The following is a 20,350-nucleotide window of genomic DNA, read 5'->3' on the forward strand; positions in this document are numbered from 1 at the left end:
GTGTGTCTTTATACATCCCGTTTGAAAAGAATACAAATTTAGTTATGTTTTAATTTGCTGATGACAAAATCGAAATTAGTGCCAATGTAAACTATATTCAAAGATCTTATTACAACATTGGTAAGATAACCTTTACTAATAAGTAATAAATCCATTCATTTTTTTACACGAGACACAGATGAAGTCCAAACAACAAAAAGAATCAACAATACTGTATACAATTCTATAAGCAATCATCATTCAAAAATGTTAAAGAGGTACACCAAAAAATTAAAATAGTTTTCCCCATTTTCACGCAAATCTAATTTCGCAACTAGCAATTCGACTTTAGTAACTCGCAACTCGACCTTCGTTACTCGCAACTCGACCTTCGTAACTCGCAACTCGACAAACAAGTGAATCTCCTGTGGTTGTTGGTAAATGCCATTTCGCTTAATCGCGTTTTCGCCTTTCATATTATAAAGCTAGGACGAAAACGCAAAGTTGAAAATGCGAAAACGCAAAGTCGAAAATGCGAAAACGCAAAAAGCTCGAAATAGTTTCACTGCTCGTTTTCGCGTTTTCACTTTTTCTAGTTTTCGTGTTTTCTCGATTTCGCATTTGTCAATTACTTCCCACTTCTGTCAATCATCTCGTTTCTTTGATCTAATTGGATAATGATTAACAACTTGAACATAACCTGACTGGATAGTATTACTTTCAAGTACTATCAATTGTTACAACGAGTACTTACGTCACTGTGAAAAAGTCCTTGGTATTTTGTTGACGCAATGCTGTCTTGGTATATGATCTAATTAATTATGTTATCAACAAAATTAATTCTTCATTAGCATTTCTAAAAAAATTCAAGAAATACTTAAATCATAATGCACGAATTTTATTTTACAATGCTTATATTCTTCCACATTTGGATTACTGTTTTTCAGTATGGGGAAATTGTAATAAGTTTTTACATGTAATTGACAGTTTACTAAAATTGCGAAAAGAGCAGCTACAATTATCTTAAGGCATTGGCTATTTTGCCGGCTGTGACAAAATAACGATTTAAATAGAGTTTTGCTATTTTGCCTGTCCTATTGCAGATTATTTAGACTATAAGAAATAAGCCTTTTTAACATCGAAATTATTTATGCACAAATGGCATGTATGGCTGGATGTCCGTAACCTTTTAGTCCTAGATTTGCCTTCGTTGTGTGGTTTATTCACTATTGGCAAACTTCACTCATGAAATAACGTGACATGTAGCATTAAATATGTTAATTTATGTTGAGCATTGCCGTTCGAAAATGGAAGACAACACTTTGTTGTCAGCAAAACTCGAACTTGAACTAAACGCTAATTTCGACTCATATGAGGAGCTGGTGAAATCGAATCGAAGAGAGATGACAATCAACTTCAAAATGATATATTGAACTCTGCATGCAGAATTGGTCTTGAGTTAAGTTTTATCACCTACAATGAAAAAAAAAAAACGCGAGAGATCAAATTAAGGGAAGTACACAAACTGGCAAAGAATTGAAAGGCGTGCACGAAGACCAAAGTGCATTCCGTTTGATAAATAACCGTCTAAGAGACCGACTTGATTTCCCTAGAATGGTTTGTGGGAAAAGTGCAGTCAGCGGTTGGTGACAGTCTGGTGATAGAGAGGAACACGTTAATACCCCGCACTGAAATGGTTTCAAGTTCATGTACAGACAAACTAGTGAATATAATAAAGCTATTATTGTACAGACGTTGCATGGCAATATATTGACAGTATTTATTATAAAGTTAATGTAATGTATATAACGTGAAGGTACCCAAATTGCATCTGTTTTGACAGATTTTTCACCTACGTTTATTTATGATCCAGACAAAAGTTCCCATTCTGTGTTTATTTTGTAGATGTATCATTATTCACTATATGGTTTCACCATTTTAAATTTGAATCTATACTGAATCATAAAAAAATGGGTTTGAATATACCTCCAAACGGTCCATGATTCTGAAATAAGGAGTACCCAAATTGCATCCATGCTTAAATTCGCAGCCTTAAAAATCGAATTACGGATAATTTGTTTTATTTCTTCAAATATTTAGAACAATTGGACATTAATCTATGCTTACTATTCATTTCTTAAGAAATGGAGGCTTGTAACATACTTTATTTGCTCATTTTTAAAAGATGACCTTTTGGTGGACGTCGCATGGCGACGTTTCTGTATATTTTACCTTTTGCAGTTATACTTCATCTGTTGATGTATACTGTGAACGTTTTGTTCATATTTAAATATATTTACCTATGTTGAAAGACGTGCATAATGTCAAATAATAAAAATACAAATTGTTTCGTCTCTAAGAAAACATGTAAGATTTCCTCTGCTACTTTTACTAAACTAGGTGCAATTTAGATACTCGGTGCAATTTGGGTACCGTGACGTTATCTGCATTTTTGCAAAAGAAATGTAGACGCAGAAATGTTATGTGCAGTTCATGTCTGCAATGGCAGCATCTTTCTGTGCTAACTAAAATATGCACAAAAAGCAAGGCACTGGTTTTGTAAATAAAGGCAACAGTAGTATACCGCTGTTCGAAATTCATAAATCGATTGAGAAAAAAACAAATCCGGGTTACAAACTAAACCTGAGGGAAACACATCAAATATAAAAGGAGAACTACGACACAACAGAAACACAACATTAAAATGTAACACACACAGAAACGAACTATAATATAACAATGGCCATTTTCCTGACTTGGTACAGGACATTTTAAGAAAAAAATGGTGGGTTGAACCTGGTTTTGTGGCTAGCCAAAACTCCCGCTTTTATGGCAATGTTAAATATAACATTAAAATAACAACATTACATGACAGGACTACAATGGAAATAAATGGGAAAACATATAGGACAGAGAAACATACGAATAATAGCTAACAAAAGGTACCAGGTTTAAAATTTAATACGCACGACGCGCGTTTCGTCCACACAAGACTAACCAGTGACGCTTAGATCAGAAAGGTACGAAAGCCAAAACAAGTACAAAGTTGAAGAGCATTGAGGACCAAAAGTTCCAAAAAGTTGTGCCAAATACGGCTAAGGTTATATGTCTGGGATAAGAAAATCCTTAGTATTTAGAATAATTCATACTTTTGCAAACAGTACATTTATAAAAATGACTATATAATAGATATACATGATAACACCGAAGTGGTGACTAACTACAGAATAAAAACGGATACATTTTTATTTTTAAATATAAAACAACTTAAACCAGCACATAAAATCACAGCCGAGTTAGCCAAAGAGATCAACGCAAAAAAAGTGACGTCACATTTGAATTTCTGAAATTTCCCCAAAATAGGATAGAATTAGGATATAATTCAAGATTTGGTTTATAATACTCATATAACATTTATTAAAAACTATGAAAATTACAATACAAATTAATATAAAATGTAGTAGTAATTAGAGATCATTAATAGATAATTAATTGTATTATCTAGCTATGTCGGTGTTTCTTCTAAATCAAACTGTAAACCAAATATATCGTATAAATTTGGTTGACCCAAACTAAAATTTAATTAATGAACTGGGTGATTAATTATCTTTACCATAACACACGAATACAACAGAAAAAAATAAGATTTACAACTACAAACGATAAGACATTTGACAAAATCCGATGAGAATAACAAATATAAGTTTTAAACATCAAAACTAAATACATGAATTTTGGATAGAAAAGTACCGTGACACGTCTTATAGCAATGCGAATTCACACTCAGCAAAACAGTCACAATCGGGAATAAGTCACGTTCGGTAATTAAAAGATCAGACGACGTAATGGCAAATCACAATCTAACACGTGGTAAAAATGTCCTTAGTTAGTTTGGACAAAGACAAATCGTATGGATCGACCAATTCGTAATGGTGTCCGTAAAATTTACGGAGTGTCATTTTTAATCTGTCCTCCTCATAACTTTGTTGGAGCAGTTTCTGCGTTAGGAGCACACTCCTGTATATGAAGTCCGTATAGTGTGAACATGCACGAGCATAACGTATCAACTGAGATATGTAAACACCATACGAAGGGGCAGAGGGTATGTTACTGCTGAGAAATGGGAAATTGATAATTGGGAAGTTGAAATCGTCCCGTTTATCACAGATTTTCGTGTGAAGTCGTCCATGTGTGTCAATATTGAGGAAAAGATCAAGGTATGAAGCAGTCCTTCTAGTATCAGTAGTATCCTTTATTTCAAGTTTACTGGGATATATGAGATGTAAGTATTGGCTGAAATATGGGTTATTCAATGATAGGACATCATCAATATATCGGAAAGTAAAATGAAAGAATTTCGCAAGGTGCTTTTTCTTTTTGTCTATTAGAAGGTTCTGAATGAATTCTGCTTCATACGAGTACAAAAAACAAATCGGCCAGTAGGGATGCACAATTAGTACCCATTGGAATACCGACTGTCTGTTGAAATATAAATCCTCCAAACTCAACAAATATATTGTCGATCAAAAAGTCCAGCATTTTGATAATATCATCTTCAGTATGTTTTCTGGTAGATTCAGTGTGGTTCTTCACAAAATCTGAATTATTGTAACCCAAAACAAGAAATTTGTATCTACGATTCCCATTTTTATAGAAAAAGCTCTGTTTAATGAGATGGTGATGTCGATCTTTCAACTGAGCATGGGGAATAGTAGTGTAAAGCGTAGAAAAATCAAGTCTTTATGTTGCTGCAAAATTGCAAAGATTGCGATCGAAGATTAAGCAGTAGATCTTTCGAATTTTTGAGAATCCACATCTGGTTAACACCACTGGTAGAATATATCTCATCACAATATTTTTGAAGCCCATCTTTAACTGTAGAAAGAATAGTAGTCAGTACTTGTAACACTTGTAAAGCATTTTGAGTTTGTTGAATTTTCTTTTAATTTCAAAACTTATGGGATATTTTTATTACAATTTTTAACAAGAGTACACGCGCTGAAATGTCTCGCCTGCTTTACTGACCATTGATTTTATGTTGATAGTCCTAAATATAATATATGCATACCTTACAATCATTCCATACACCGAATATAGTAGACCTATTGCTTATAGTATACAAGAAACTGACCAAACCATAAAAATTTCATATATTTAAAATGAGGTGAAGGTCAGATGAACCCTGCAAGACAGACATGTACACCTTACAATAATTCTATGGATCAAAGATAGTTGACCTATTGCTAGTATCTAAGAAACAAACTTAACTAGAAAAACTTAACATTGACAAATGAACCATGAAAATTAGGTCAAGGTCAGATGATACCTGCCAGAGATACATATAATTCTTACAATAATTCCATACACCAATTATAGTTGATCTATTTGCTTATAGCTTAAGAAAAACAGACTAAAACACAAAACCATAATATTGAGCAATGAACCGTGAAAATGAGGTCAAGCTCTAATAAAACCTGCCATACTGACATGTACATCGTGAAATATTTCCATACAACAAATATAGTTGACCTATTGCATACAGTATAACAAAAACAGACCAAAACACAAAAACTTAACTTTAACCACTGAACCATGAAAATTAGGTCAAGGTCAGATGACACCTGCCAGTTGGACAGGTACACCTTACAATCATTTCGTACACCAAATACATTAGACCTATTGCTTATAGTATCTGAGATATGGACTTGACCACAAAAACTTAACCTTTTTCGCTGATCCATGAAATGAGGTCGAGGTCAAGTGAAAATGTCTGACAGGCATGAGGACCTTGCAAGGTACGCATATACCATTTATAGTTATCCTTTTACTAATAATAAGAGAGAAATTAACATTACAAAAAATCTTAACTTTTTTTCTAGAAGTCACTGAACCATGAAAACGAGGTCAAGGACATTGGACATATGAAAGACAGAACCTTCATAATATAAAGCATATATATAGAAAGTATGAAATATTAAGCTTATAAGTAATTTGTTAATGGCGCAGATGCCGGATCACTATACCTATGTCTGGTTTTCTGCGACAGAAGTCGCAGGCTCAATAATAAGAATATGAATTTTAATATGCATTCTTTGCTTTACAATTTTTAAAGAAGACATATTTTTAGAGATGTTTTATTAAAGTGTATGTTTCTATATTCCTTTCTATTCCTAATTAATATACTGAAAATCTGAATGAAGACTGGTAAAATAGCAAAACTCTACATAAATCGGCAAAATACTAAGGAGTCTATTTTGCCAGAGCTGGTAAAATAGCACCTAAGGGGCTATTTTGCCTTATTTTAAACAAGCATATTCATTAACCATCCGAGTAGTGAACTATTTTTGGAATCTGGAATTATTCCTGTTACTAAGAGAATACTTTACCACAAGTCATTGTCAATGATAAATCAAAACATGAATTGGCACCAAAATATTTATCATAATCTAATGGTGCCTACAAATGGTAAACAATCATACAATACTCGCCTTTCAACATGAGATAATTTTAGTGTTCCTAAATCAAATACAGAATTACATAAATCAAGTTTTTTTCTTTTAGTGGTCCAAAAGTGTAGAATGAATGGGCAGAGCCAAATGACCTCCATGGAAATGAGATGTGCCGATGCTGATGCATCTGCATACCAAATATCATTGACCTATCATTAGTGGTTCCCCTAAAACTGACCTAATCACAAACTAATACCTGTTAAGAAAGCAAAAGTTTCAAAGTCAATAGACCATGACTGAGGGGGCCGAGTCAAATAGTCTTCATGGAAATGAGATGTTCAAATGTCAATACAACTGCATACCAAATATCATTGACCTACCACTAGTGGTTCCCCTTTAACACCTAATCACAAACTAATACATGTTAAAGTAAGAAAGCAAAAGTTTCAAAGTAAATAGACCATGACTGAAGGGGCGGTGTCAAATAGTCTCCATAGAAATAAGATGTGCAAATGTTAATACAACTGCATATCAACTATCATTGACCTACCACTAGTTGTTTTCAATAAACTGACCTAATCACAAACTAATGCATCGTTGATGCAGCTAACAGCATACCTTAGTCTCGTATTTTGAATCCGTCAAGGAGAGACAAAAATTTATGTTATGTATAATGTTAGCACAGGCACTTGTCTCTGAAAAAAAATCCTATACATGTATACCTTAATATTAAGGTTTATAGGAATTTTTTTTTCAGAGACAAGTGCCTATGAATATTAGGTTTCAATATAAAAGTTTATCGTTACTAGTGTGTAATGTAACTACCCCAAGTCCCTGATATTAAGTGATATTTGATGACATGAAAATTTACCCATGATGAATTCCGTTTTCAAATATACTTATCTGGGCTATTTTCACAACAATTCATACTATTTAATTTAACCTCTACGAGATGTACAATCATTTGGTAGTAATCCTGACTTAATAGCTAATAAGACACTGGGAAACCTTGCGATAAGTTTGTGCAAGCGTAAGGTTTTTTCGTAAATGTGTTTTAGAAAATCCAAAAAGTAGTCCATAAATTCCATGCCATAGCATTACTTCGGATAAACACAAGATCATCCTTGTAAAAATCATTCCATTTGGACATTACTTCTAGAGACAATTCTTGATTTTAATTCAATATTAATGTAGTAAGACCATGATCTCAAATACATCCAACATTTAACTGATGTATACATGTAGGAATAAAAGCAGACAAGTCATTTCAGTGTGACATATCTTCTGGTGATTACAGGAGATTCTTAATTACTAGTGGTGAGCAATTTTCTGCTGAAATTTCGCTTCCAGACTTTTATATCACCTTCTGGTCAGCTGTTCATGTGAGCTATAAATAGTGTAGTTCACAAAATATTCTAGTTTATTGTTGTTTGATTCTAGTCTTCTTAAGGGGCATCAGGTCTGGTCTATTCTTCCATTTAATGTTTTCTCAACTATGAGTGGACTGGAAAAATTAAACTGTAAAAGGCAACAACATGCTTGGCTTTCAACAATTTATGGTAATTATTTGGTAAGACATCCATCTTGGTTACCTTGCATGAACTTATTATTGCCAAAAGGTTCATTTTTCATATTTTTTTTTTTTTTCATAAATGCAGTCACTTAAATATATGAAGATTTTGTTACCTTTTTTTTCATAAATGAGCTATTTCTAAATTTCTAATTCATGTTTTAAGCAACTTTTAAAAGAAAGCAAGACTATGTCTTCAAGTTTTTTATTCTCAATTTACATAACAATTTCATTTGCCGTATTTTGATCAATGAAATAATGGATTTACAAATGAATGACAAATGCAAAATTTTTAACAATATTTTTTACAACAATAAATTAGTTACAAAACAAAATAATTAAATTAGCAAAACAAAAACATGGATTAAAATGAAGACAACATTTTTTTTGGAGAACGTTCTTAATTTGATGTTAGAAATTTAAAAAAAAAATTTATAAACACATGCAGAGGATAACTATTCTGTTTTTCAAATTTATAATACATTAGAAAACTGAACAAAATGTATTTTTAAAAACTTTGAGGGTATTAAAAAATGAATTTGGAAAAAAATTCCCATTAACATATACATTAACTAAATATATATTTCATTAAAAAAGGAAATAAACTGAACCGTCTATCATGCAAAGCCGATAAAAATCACTGATTTAAAATGGGCAGCTTCTTCATTTCTATCAATTTAATAGAAACTTGGAAGTTAAAATTCAATCCATTTTCCTAACAATTTTTTGGGAATGATATATAAATTAGCATATAAAAAAACAAAACACACTGTAATAAAAAAAATTAAATAATTTAAAAAAACTACTATAAAGTTAGGATTTCATTGTAACTTTTTTGGTAGATTATAAATTCACATAAAAATTGTAAGAAGATAAAACGTTTGGTCTTAAAATTATTGCCAGCAATTTCACAAAATTTCAACGCAAAATAGATAAAAACAACAAAGATCAAAAGAAAAGATAATGTTAAAGATTTCAAATCCCTATAAAATTGAAAATGTATAAATACAAATTATTTATGACATTAAAATGCATATATTTTATTAATCAGGTAGATTGGCAAGTAGAAAATGAATTAAATGCATAAAAATACAGCAGTCTCACTATCAAATCAACTGGAATGTATACCTGTACAATAGTTTATGAAAGCTGGATTAAAAATATGTAAATATATAAAAACATTTTCACAACTAATTTTTAAAATATATCTTTTTGAAAATTGAAATCAACTTTAAAGTTTATTGCTGCAGATCATTAGTTAATTATAAATAATGTTTTTTTCAAAAGAACATGAAAAATACATTAAAATACTTCTCAGGATTTTTCCTATAAAGTATATGGAAATAAATGAAGTTTAAAGTGCATGAACAAATATACATGATATGAAATAATATTTTAGTATTTGAGATGTAATTTTCTTAACATACTGAGAAATATTTGGGTTATTTACCAAGTAAGTTTATAGGATATGCATTAAACCTGCATATCCTGACCTATGAACAAGCCAGAGAGAAAGTACAAAATAACAAGGAAAAGTTGAAAAACTACGCGGCAAACATCCTGAATATGATGTAAATGTAGCCATTGTCATTTAATAAATAAATAATTACCATAAATTTGTTTCAGAAAATATAAAATTTGTTTTATGCCACCATGGTCATAATGATAAATAAAGTTGTATGGAAACATGTTTAAAACAAGAATGTGTCCATAGTACACGGATGCCCCACTCGTACAATCATTTTCTATGTTCAGTGGACTGTGAAATTAGATCAAAACTATAATTTGGCATTAAAATTGGAAAGATCATATCAAAGGGAACATGTGTACTAAGTTTCAAGTTGATTGGACTTCAACTTCATTAAAAACTTCCTTGACCAAAAACTTTAACCTGAATAGAGACAGACTGATGAACAGATGAATGGACGGACGGACGCACAAACAGACGTACAGACCGAAAAACATTATGCCCATAAATGGGGCATAATTACAAATGAGCTTTATGAAATATGAATGTTTTTCTGAGAAGAAATTTCATAATTTGTTTTTGTGAAATTAAATATTTAGTTATTAAAAAGAATTCATTTAATTCAGATGCTAAAAGATTAAAGGTACAATAACCTTACATATGCCAGAACACAAAAAGAAAAACTTTTGCCATTTTTTTTTTTAATTCATAGTTTCAGACATTTTTGACAAATCACAATGTTTTGGTATACTCTTTGAAAATATTACCCATATACACTAGATTATGAAAACACTGAATTATATTGGCTAACAAAAGGCTTGTTGAAGAGACCAAAATAATGAATTATTAGTTTCTATAGTTCAAATGTATAATATTGTAAAATTCAAATTTTACAAAATTTGCCAAACAATTCTACTCTTACTCTGATAAAAAGAAACCACAACAATAAAATTTTACAAAAATATATTATGCATAATATACCACAATCATAACATCTTTTAAAACAACCTATTTGTATTTTGGACGGCCTCATATTAGCAGAGATTCAATAGTTTAATGCACAGAGAAAATAAAAAACATCATTCCTAAGTTCAACTAGTATCAAAAATGTCCGATCATTATAGTTTTGTTGTTGAATTTATTTTTAGGTAAAGTATAAAAAATAGCACAGGATTTTTTTTCTAATTTTCCTTTTTCTTGTGCATCAAGAAAAAGCAAATTGCAGCGGTGAACTAAGTGTGTTGCTTGTTTTTCTGAACCTGTTAAAATAGTAAAAATAAGATTGTAATCCTCCTTATTCCCAAAGAATTTTGATTCATAAAATTCCACTGAACTAATTATTTATTAGCAACTAGTATCTTTTATTTATTGAAGTAAATAAAATTTCCCTTTGTTCATTTATTAATAAGTAAGAGTTTTTCTTCACTTTTATTTGATAAAATAAACCAATTTTCAAATAATTAAGAAAATTTTCATTCTTTAAATTTTATTCTATGGAATAAATTCCTTAAAACTTGACATAACAAAAAAACATCCACCTATATAAACCTACATTATACCATCTGATATCATAAAATATATTTTTGTTATGAGTGATCAACAAAACAACTGTAAAAATCGAATAATAAGATTGGTAGACAAAGAAAATATAATTATGCTGCCAACTGTAAGTGTTAAAACAAGATCTATTCGACCTATTACTACACCCTATAAAAAACTCTAGTTCCTAGACTGGCCATATAGTTCCTTGCCCTGTCACCACAGGTGATCTGATAGCATCTTTTGTCAATCTCTGAAACACTTCAACTTCAGTCTTAATACTGTTGATTTAACAACACTGACCGACTGCTTTCTCTAGTCTAAAAATACTAAGAATGGTGTTTTCTTCATAATAACTCTCTCCTTGTATAGTACAAATACTGTCCTTTAGGAAACTCTCTGTCTTCAATGACTGAGTCTATAATCCCAAAAACTCTCTTCGGAATGGTTGTTAAAACACTCTCTTGGTAACGGTTGTCATAGAAACTCTCTTTCCACGTAAAGTGAGACAGTTTTACTGTTCTTCATCACGTTCACAGCATCTTCATGATTAACATTGTTAAAATCTTGCCCATTCACCTGGAAAAGATAAACAAAAATCAATATTTTAAAATTTTACTTTTGATAAAACAAAGTTCCGATCATTGTTCTTTTTCACTATTATTGTCTTTATTGCAAGCATTTAGTATCAGATTATTGCGATTTGGACATGATCAACCAAAATTTTAGATAAATTATTGCTATTTCAGGAAAAGCTGCACACAGATATATGTACAAGATAACAGGATGCAAGTTTTTATTATTGCAATACTCATCCAGTCAGATTATCTGCGCTAATGAAAACCTTGCAATAATTTCTGAATTTACAGTGTGTATCAATCCAGTAGAATGGAAAGTAAGTCTTCTTGAATACATGATAATATAATTTCAACACCTGACAATTTATTTCTTTGAAGAATAGGTGCTTATTCATAAATATTGACCATTTTCTTAATTATAGTTCTCTGCTATATAATAAGTTTGATAAACAATCTATTTGTAATCTTTATCATAATTTAAAACAATTAACCTTCATTACACGTAAGCAAGGATATCAAACTGAAAACGTTTGACTACTTAAAATTTGAATTTTCTACTGCTGTAATTCAAAATAACAACATATGAATCCTTTTTCAGTAGATACTGTATATCAAATAAAAAGTATAGAGAACTTAGGATAGGTCTGTTTAGTCTTATATTGCTTCTGGTGTCCTTAAACTTTTTATGATTTTGGCTTTCAAAACTTTTGTCCATAAGCATACCCAAAAAAGGTTAATCCAGAAACAGGTGCTGTGCACACTGAAATTAATATCATGTTCAAATTACCAAGTTTGTATGTACCTTTAAATGTTTTTATTTACTGAATTCATTTTGAATTATTATATAAAATACAAAAAATAATAATCACATAAAACATGCACAGCAATGAAATATTTTAGCAATATACACAAAATTGACATTTTTTTTTTTTAAATATTAGTACCGTATATATATTAAATATAAATGATTGTAAGTCCAACAAAAAATAGCCGTCTCATCAAAACTGAGTTATCACAAACAAGCAATCGTGTTCAGGTATCAAAGACCGAAATGCAGGCAGTATACAATTAATGTATCTCTTTAAATTAAGTTATTAAGTTCAAATTATTCCTGGTATGGTTGGATCTTTTTAATCTTTTTTTATTCAGTTTACAGGTTTTCATTAAAAGCCAACCATCAAAATAAAATTAACAAGCATTCTGAGAGTATTGCATGGCAATACATAGTCCCCTACCAGTTAAAAATTCATTGTTCTGGAACAAAATGCTAACTTGATCTATAACTTATCATGGTGTAAACTATATAACAAGTATCAAGTCAATATCTTCAAGCATGACAAAACAAATTGTGGAAAACTGATTATTTAAGTGAATTTTCTAGGTCCAAGGAGCATAACTTTGCACAAAATCATTAGAACGGAACAAAATTCGAACTTGATCTGTAACTTGTCATGATAAAACTATACACCAATTATCAAATCAATATCTTCAAGTACGAAGATAAAAAGTGTGGAAAACTGATTTGCCGGACTGACGGATGGACAGACAGACGGAGTGCAAACCTAAAGTCCCCTTTGACTTCGTCGTTAGGGGACTAAAAAAAAATCAATAAAGGAAATTATACAATGAAAGGTCTGCCATATTAGCAACATTTCTGTTCTAAATTATAACCCGATAAGAAATTAATAAATTATCTCCCTTATAATATTTTGTTTATGTACTATGCTTAGCTAACATTTAATTATCATTTTTTACAAAGACCATTAAATAGTTCACAATCTGAACAAAGGAAGGGAAAGGATCATTAGTGCCAAAGAGAAATATTTGACCCAAAATCCATAAAATATTACCATTAATTTAAATCAACTGTCAAATATTAAAATGTCATGATGGTACATTAGTAGGAATTACGATGATACTTAAGGTGTTACTATGTGAGCAGATCTTACTCTCGTCCTCAGTGATAGGGTAAAAGAAATGAGTATCAAAATGTGGGTACTGTTCCCCATGCTGCAAAATCAAATCATAGACGAATCTCAATGATATTATCAAAAGTATCAGAAATTTTTTTTAATTTATAATTTTGCAACAAATTTATCATTCAGCTATGCAGAATATACTAACAAAACACACTCAGCCATGTTTTCTTATTTCTAATGTTCATATTTTTTTATTTTTAATTAAGTGATTTCAATAAATCACCAAATCTGAACAGTAATTCTATCCCATGATTAACAGTTTTAACCTAAAAGATTAGTGAATATTTGAAGAACTGCCTCCCTCTTTCTTTTAACAAATAAATCTATACTAAAACACAATATATATTATTATTTCTTCTAACTATCCATTATTTCCACTATTTTTTCGAAGTGTGCAAAAAGTTATCAAATATATCCCTCTCAGTGAATAGCTGCAAGTGTAATGCTCTGAAAAAGATTTTCTACCAAATTTTGTACATTAATGAGGAGCTGTAGGAGGGGGTGTCACCCAAATTCCCCAAAAAATAAAGCATTCTTTCCTAAATACCGAAAATAAATCATTTATTCCAGATTCCAGATAAGGGTAAATCCTAAATTCCTGCGAAACTAAAAGGCCCAATTCCAAATTCTTGCAAAAATTAAGGCCTAATCAAGACTTCCTGAAAAGGTCCTTCCGCCCCTCGTCTATTAAACAAACACTTTACACACTTTGGAAAGTAATAGTCAATAATTCTAACTACATCATTGTTGGTAATGTGAATGGTTAAAATTATTATTAAGATATTCTTTCAACAAGAGTGCACACGCTGAAATGTCTCGCCTTCTTTACTAATCATTGATATCATGTTGATAGTCCTAAATATAAAGCTTTATTACAACTGTCAAATAAACTTAACATTAACCAAGAAAACTAAACATTGACCAATGAACCATGAAAATGAGGTCAAGGTCAGATGAACCATGCCAGGCAGGCATGTACAGCTAACAATTCTTCCATACAACAAATATAGTTGACCTATTGCATAAAGTTTAAGAAAAACAGATCAAAACACAAAAACTTAACACTGAGCAATGAACTGTGAAAATGAGGTCAAGGTCAAATAAAACCTGCACGACTGACATAAAGATCATAAAATATTTCCATACACCAAATATAGTTGACCTATTGCATATAGTATTAGAAAAAAAGACCAAAACTCAAAATCTTAACTTTGACCACTGAACCATGAAAATGAGGTCAAGGTCAAATGACACCTGCCAGCTAGACATGTACACCTTACAATCATTCCATACACCAAATATAGTAGACCTATTGCATACAGTATGAGAAAAACAGACCAAAACACACAAACTTAACTATAACCACTGAACCATGAAAATGAGGTCAAGGTCAGATGACACCTGCCAGTTGGACATGTACACCTTACAGTCCTTCCATACACCGAATATACTTGACCTATTGCTTATAGTATCTGAGATATGGACTTGACCACCAAAACTTAACCTTGTTCACTGATCCATGAAATGAGGTCGAGGTCAAGTGAAAACTGTCTGACGGGCATGAGGACCTTGCAAGGTACGCACATACCAAATATAATTATCCTACTACTTATAATAAGAGAGAATTTAACATTACAAAAAATGTTAACTTTTTTTTCAAGTAGTCACTGAACCATGAAAATGAGGTCAAGGACATTGGACATGTGACTGACGGAAACTTCGTAACATGAGGCATCCATATACAAAGTATGAAGCATCCAGGTCTTCCACCTTCTAAAATATAAAGTTTTTAAGAAGCTAGCTAACGCCGCCGCCGGATCACTATCCCTATGTCGAGCTTTCTGCGACAAAATTCACAGGCTCGACAAAAACCAGACTGATAAAAATTGTACCTCTAATACTTTATCTCCTGGTCTCAGTGACAAGGTGGCAGGACCATCTGACGAGACTTTGGTTATAAATATACCCTGTAATATAAAATATTGTATTTAAGAATTCATTTGTAACAATAGGAAATTACAAATGCAATAACTCTGTATCAATTTAAAATGTGGCTAAATCAAAATTTAATGATGTCATTTAATCACAAATTTAAAATTTTTTGATTATAAAAAAATGAACCCATCAACTGTCGGGAGATATGCATAAAGAATTATACACTTTTGACATGGTAAAAGCAAAGTTGATGCATTTAAATAACTTTTGAAAAGACCCTGTGCTACTAAAATTTTAATATTATATCAGTAAATTAGTTGTAATAATTTATGAGGAATATCTATCATATTTCCTAATCTGACTTTTTATAATTAGGCATATTTTGCAACATTAAACCCTTGAATCTAATTAATGGTTTCTGTCATTGCAGAGTGGTGTGTATCTGATTTTAAATCTCATATTTACTCAAACTTTTTCCTTTTTTTCCCAATTTCACTAAAACTTTTTATGGTTACAGAATTATCCATCAAAATTCAACAATATTTCAATATAACTGAAGATCGGCATTATAACAGAGAGTGTTATCAATAGATTTCCATACATGTAACAAGATCGTTACTTTGTATCTTTCTTCACATTAAATTAGTATATCTAATTACCGATATACAATTATCTAAATTTTTAGTACATAATATACATTTCTAATGTACTTGTGTCTTAGTCTAAACAGTGATTAGTAATTAAATAAGTTCATTTTAAAACATGCAGTGAGTCAACGAAGTAAAATAATCAAGGAGCTTGTCTATTTATCTGGAGTTTTTGAAATATGTGACTGTTATTTCAGAATAGACCTGATGCGATTTATAATTGTGCAACACATGAGCCAAGATTTTGACACACATTTGGAGATTGATGTCAAACGACGACCACTTTTACTGTACTGCATCAGCCAGTTTCTGCTATGACGTCAAAATTTTACGTAATCAGCACTGGCAGAAAAATAACAATAAGTTGAATTATACTGTTAAACTGATATTATTTTTTCTACATTTTTAGGGTAAACAAGACCAACACATGCACTATTACAACTTTTATTTACCATTATGTTATTAGGTTTCTGTCTAATTGAAGTATATGGAACATCTCGTCTTAAAAATATATATATATATATAATAAAAACTTCTTAATAAACTATTCACTCAAAAATATGTCACGACTGTGTTACCTAATCACAAACTTTTACAAATTGTTGACAGCAATGCTGCACTCCTCACTACTGAGTCTCACTTCCGTGACAATAGAAGGCGAGACAAAAATTGTTGATATCCATTAAAAGTGACAACTGTATTGTTGAAATTGTAAATAACTTATCAATACTATTTTATCATGATTTTCTACAATTAACTCGGAAACATAAATATTAAACTAAAATTTAAAAAACAATTTAAAATAAATATTGACTGAAATTGAGTTTGCAAAGAATTTTTAAAACATATTACTTTTAATATCACAGTTTATTTATTTTTTTAAAAGATTTTGAATGAAATTCAAAATTAATCTAATTTGATAAGATATGAAGACACACCCATTTAGTACTTCACTTGTTTACCTATATGCTCATGGTCTTTTAACTGGAGATGGATTGTAAGCTTGGGATTTACTTCATTATAATACTTAAAATTAGGGATGTCAACGAGTACTCGAGTATTTGAGTATCGCTTAGTATTACCGAGAATGGAATACCAAAACGATTGATTAATTGGTTTCCTGTTAGAATATTGCTTTATATAAAATTGATCTTCTTGAGAACTTCTTTCAAAAAATCAAATAGGCATCACCGAATAATCATACTAGTAAATAAAATACATTTTGTTTCGAAGGCTTCCACTAAGCTATCATTTAAAATGTCTCCGAAAATACGTTGGCTATACCTAGGCTAACACTTTTAACTAAACATGTCTTAGCCATTCCGTCACATCGGTACCTTCAGAGAAAATATTTTCGTCTGCAAGACTGTAATTTACAAAGTTGCAAAACCGACTGTCCCCAAATATAGTTGAGTAGAAAAATTTCCAAATAGAATAAATTCGTTGCATCCTCTGGTAACGCTCAGTGAATAGCTAAACTTCTAATCCTTATATTACGCCTTTGTAAGTATTAAATGTGTTTTCTTAACGATTACCAAATACTATTGTTTGATATGGTTTTTCCTTGTTATGATTGTTAAATAGGTGCTCATTAAATTATTTTATTAGATTATTGTTGTTTTACTTCATTAGTACTTGTAGCTAATGAGCTATTAATAATGGTGTGTAATTCCTTGTTCCAATTTCTTATGTAGACGGTTTTTCGTCCATTGAACAACAAACCACAGAATGTAAAATACGTATTTCTGTGTTGTAGATATATTCCCGAGCGAGTACTCGAGTATTGTTCGATAAAACCAACGAGAACTTGATTAGTAATTGTTCACCGAGTTGACATCCCTACTTAAAATAGTTAAAATTTAGACATACATTTTTGTCATTTTAATTTTGATATTGATTGCTCACTAACTTTGAGTCTGTGAAAGAAAATCGCTGTAAACATAATAAGCAGAAGGGAGTTCTCTGGACTAACTATAGTTGCATGAAAATTGACACGACACATGAGAGAAAAATATACAACTCTTTTTAGGAATGTAGTTCTAAGGAGATGTAATAAAATAAAAATCCTTTTGAAAGAGAAATACTACTGCTGACTAAAGAAAAACATTTAAGCTATGCCATTATAATCTCAGTATAAACAATTCCTTTTTAGGACAAACTTGTTTTTCAGTTTCCTCCAATTTGGACAAGCCTGGTCAGAGACTGAACATCTCTACCTCAAATGTCTGAGATTTCCCTGTCTTGTACCTTTGCTAGTGTTATATTTTTATTTTCTAGCTCTGATCACACACAAACAAGACTGCACAAACTGCAGGTCAGATTTCCTATCTACATCAGAAATAAAATTTTACTGTCTGAGATCTTAGCACTCTTGTTCAGAAATGATACAAATATTACAAACAGATAAAAAATACCTGAAAAGAAGCAATTAGGTGTAATGGCCATGTAATTTATGCAGATGAAGCATGAACTCTATTGGAGTTAAAATAGACATATGAAAAAAAATTTGAAAAATAAAATAAAAAAAAAAAACAAAATGAACAAATGACATATGTTACACCCTTAAAACAATATACTCATATTAACCTGCCATCTATCATCAACCTGCAAATTAGTTATATATTCTAAATCACTTCTAAAGGGATCTGTTTCTATATTAACTTCAGTTCAATTTATTTCCAAATTTCATAATTCAGAGGTTATCTCCAATTTGCATGATTTTTATCTAATTTTATTTTTGTTACCAGGAAATGAATTTGAAAGAATAACAAACAATTACCATTTTCAAGAGTCAATGGAGTTGATGTGTGAGAAATACTTTTTTTCAAAAATAAATTGTCAAAACTGATTTGCCTGCCAAAAAAGGGAAATAACTCTGTGCTGAAAGTAGGAAATTGCAAATTGTCACTATTATATAAATCTAGATGTCTAAGGTGATATTATAACTAAATTGAACTACAGTTGATGAGACTGGAAAATTTGAACATACATGTATGCGGGTTAATTAAAGTGATTTTTTCAGGGTGTGCATGTGCAAATATCAGAATAAATGTGGTTTGAGTACAACCAAAAACATATACATGTATAGTACTTAGCTTGGGCTGGTCTATTAACTCAGAATCAACTAAATCAAATTTTATGTATTAATTGCCAGACCAATAAATAATGATAAAAATAAGAAAAAATAATTGAACTAAAGATGGATACGAAAACACACACCCCGATTTATCAAACCATTTAAAGTAACCCATCCCTTCTTGGGAATTTAATTAAAAAAAAAACACACACTGATACTAAAAACAATTTAAAATATGACAAGATGAAAGATGATTCCCACCACCGTGATATATTAGCAGATATTAGTCCACAAAGTGAAAAGGTTAAAGGTTAGGAGACACTCACATTGTCGTCTGGTCTGTAAGGGTTCCCTTGGGAACCGATGCCACCTGCTATACTAAAACCTAACCCTGGATTCTTTGTTATTGCTACATGGAACTGTAATTATATATTATTGTTTATCTTATTGAACTGATCAAAATTGAAAAGCTAACCAATCAAAAAATGAACATTTGATTGGACCAGGAAATTCTAACCTCCTCCCCAAATATTTTGTGGGGCTTTTTGATATTTTTTGTTTTTATATCTGAATCCAACTGAATCCTCATGTTAAAATGAGAATATTTTCAAGATGGAAAATATGAAAAAGATTTTTTGTTTCTCCTTTAGCCATAAAATTTATTCACTTATTTGTCATTTGCTCAATACAATTATCTTCTAATTATGGCATTAGCTGAAGGGTTCTACAATAAGCTGTTATCATGGTTATTGGATTTTTATTTTTTTTTCAGACTATTAAAAAGAAAACACACTAGTTAGTGACTTTTAAAAGCAGTTGTGAAAATGATACAAATGAGATGATTACAAATAAAGACTATACTTCACACAACAATGGTTACATCACACAAGTTATATCATTTGTGACAATTTTTTGGGGTTGACGAATAACCAAAATTTGATTATGAATAAGATAAAACTTAATACCATTCAATTTGAGAAACAGTATTGTATCTTTTTCAATTGATTTGCATTATTTGTATAATGAAAATTAACTTTAATGAACAATTTTTGGGGAAGTTTTGCATGAGTCTCAATTAACCTACCTATGTCTAAATTGCTACATCAGTAAACTAATTAGAGAAGGTAGAA

At 30.7% G+C, this 20,350-nt stretch overlaps 1 protein-coding gene across 6 annotated transcripts in view; it reads right to left on the bottom strand.

Annotated features, from left to right (window-relative positions):
- Positions 1 to 8,187: 8,187 nt before the first annotated feature.
- The window catches only part of LOC127717915 (erbin-like), an 80,808-nt gene continuing 68,645 nt past the window's right edge, over positions 8,188 to 20,350 (bottom strand). For 3 of the 6 annotated variants that reach the window (XM_052223802.1, XM_052223784.1, XM_052223824.1), the window contains 3 exons: positions 19,547 to 19,639; positions 15,455 to 15,529; positions 8,188 to 11,584 (listed from right to left, as the gene is read on the bottom strand). In XM_052223802.1, coding sequence (XP_052079762.1) covers positions 11,483 to 11,584; positions 15,455 to 15,529; positions 19,547 to 19,639 — 270 coding nt within the window. In that variant the 3' untranslated portion in view covers positions 8,188 to 11,482. Of the gene's footprint in view, positions 11,585 to 13,532; positions 13,594 to 15,454; positions 15,530 to 19,546; positions 19,640 to 20,350 lie in introns of all 6 variants that reach the window. The other 3 variants (XM_052223793.1, XM_052223815.1, XM_052223809.1) reach the window with 3 other exon arrangements.

This window comes from Mytilus californianus, unplaced genomic scaffold (assembly GCF_021869535.1).
Source record: "Mytilus californianus isolate M0D057914Y unplaced genomic scaffold, xbMytCali1.0.p SCAF_1, whole genome shotgun sequence".
In the NCBI taxonomy this organism is placed as follows: Eukaryota; Metazoa; Mollusca; class Bivalvia; order Mytilida; family Mytilidae; genus Mytilus; species Mytilus californianus.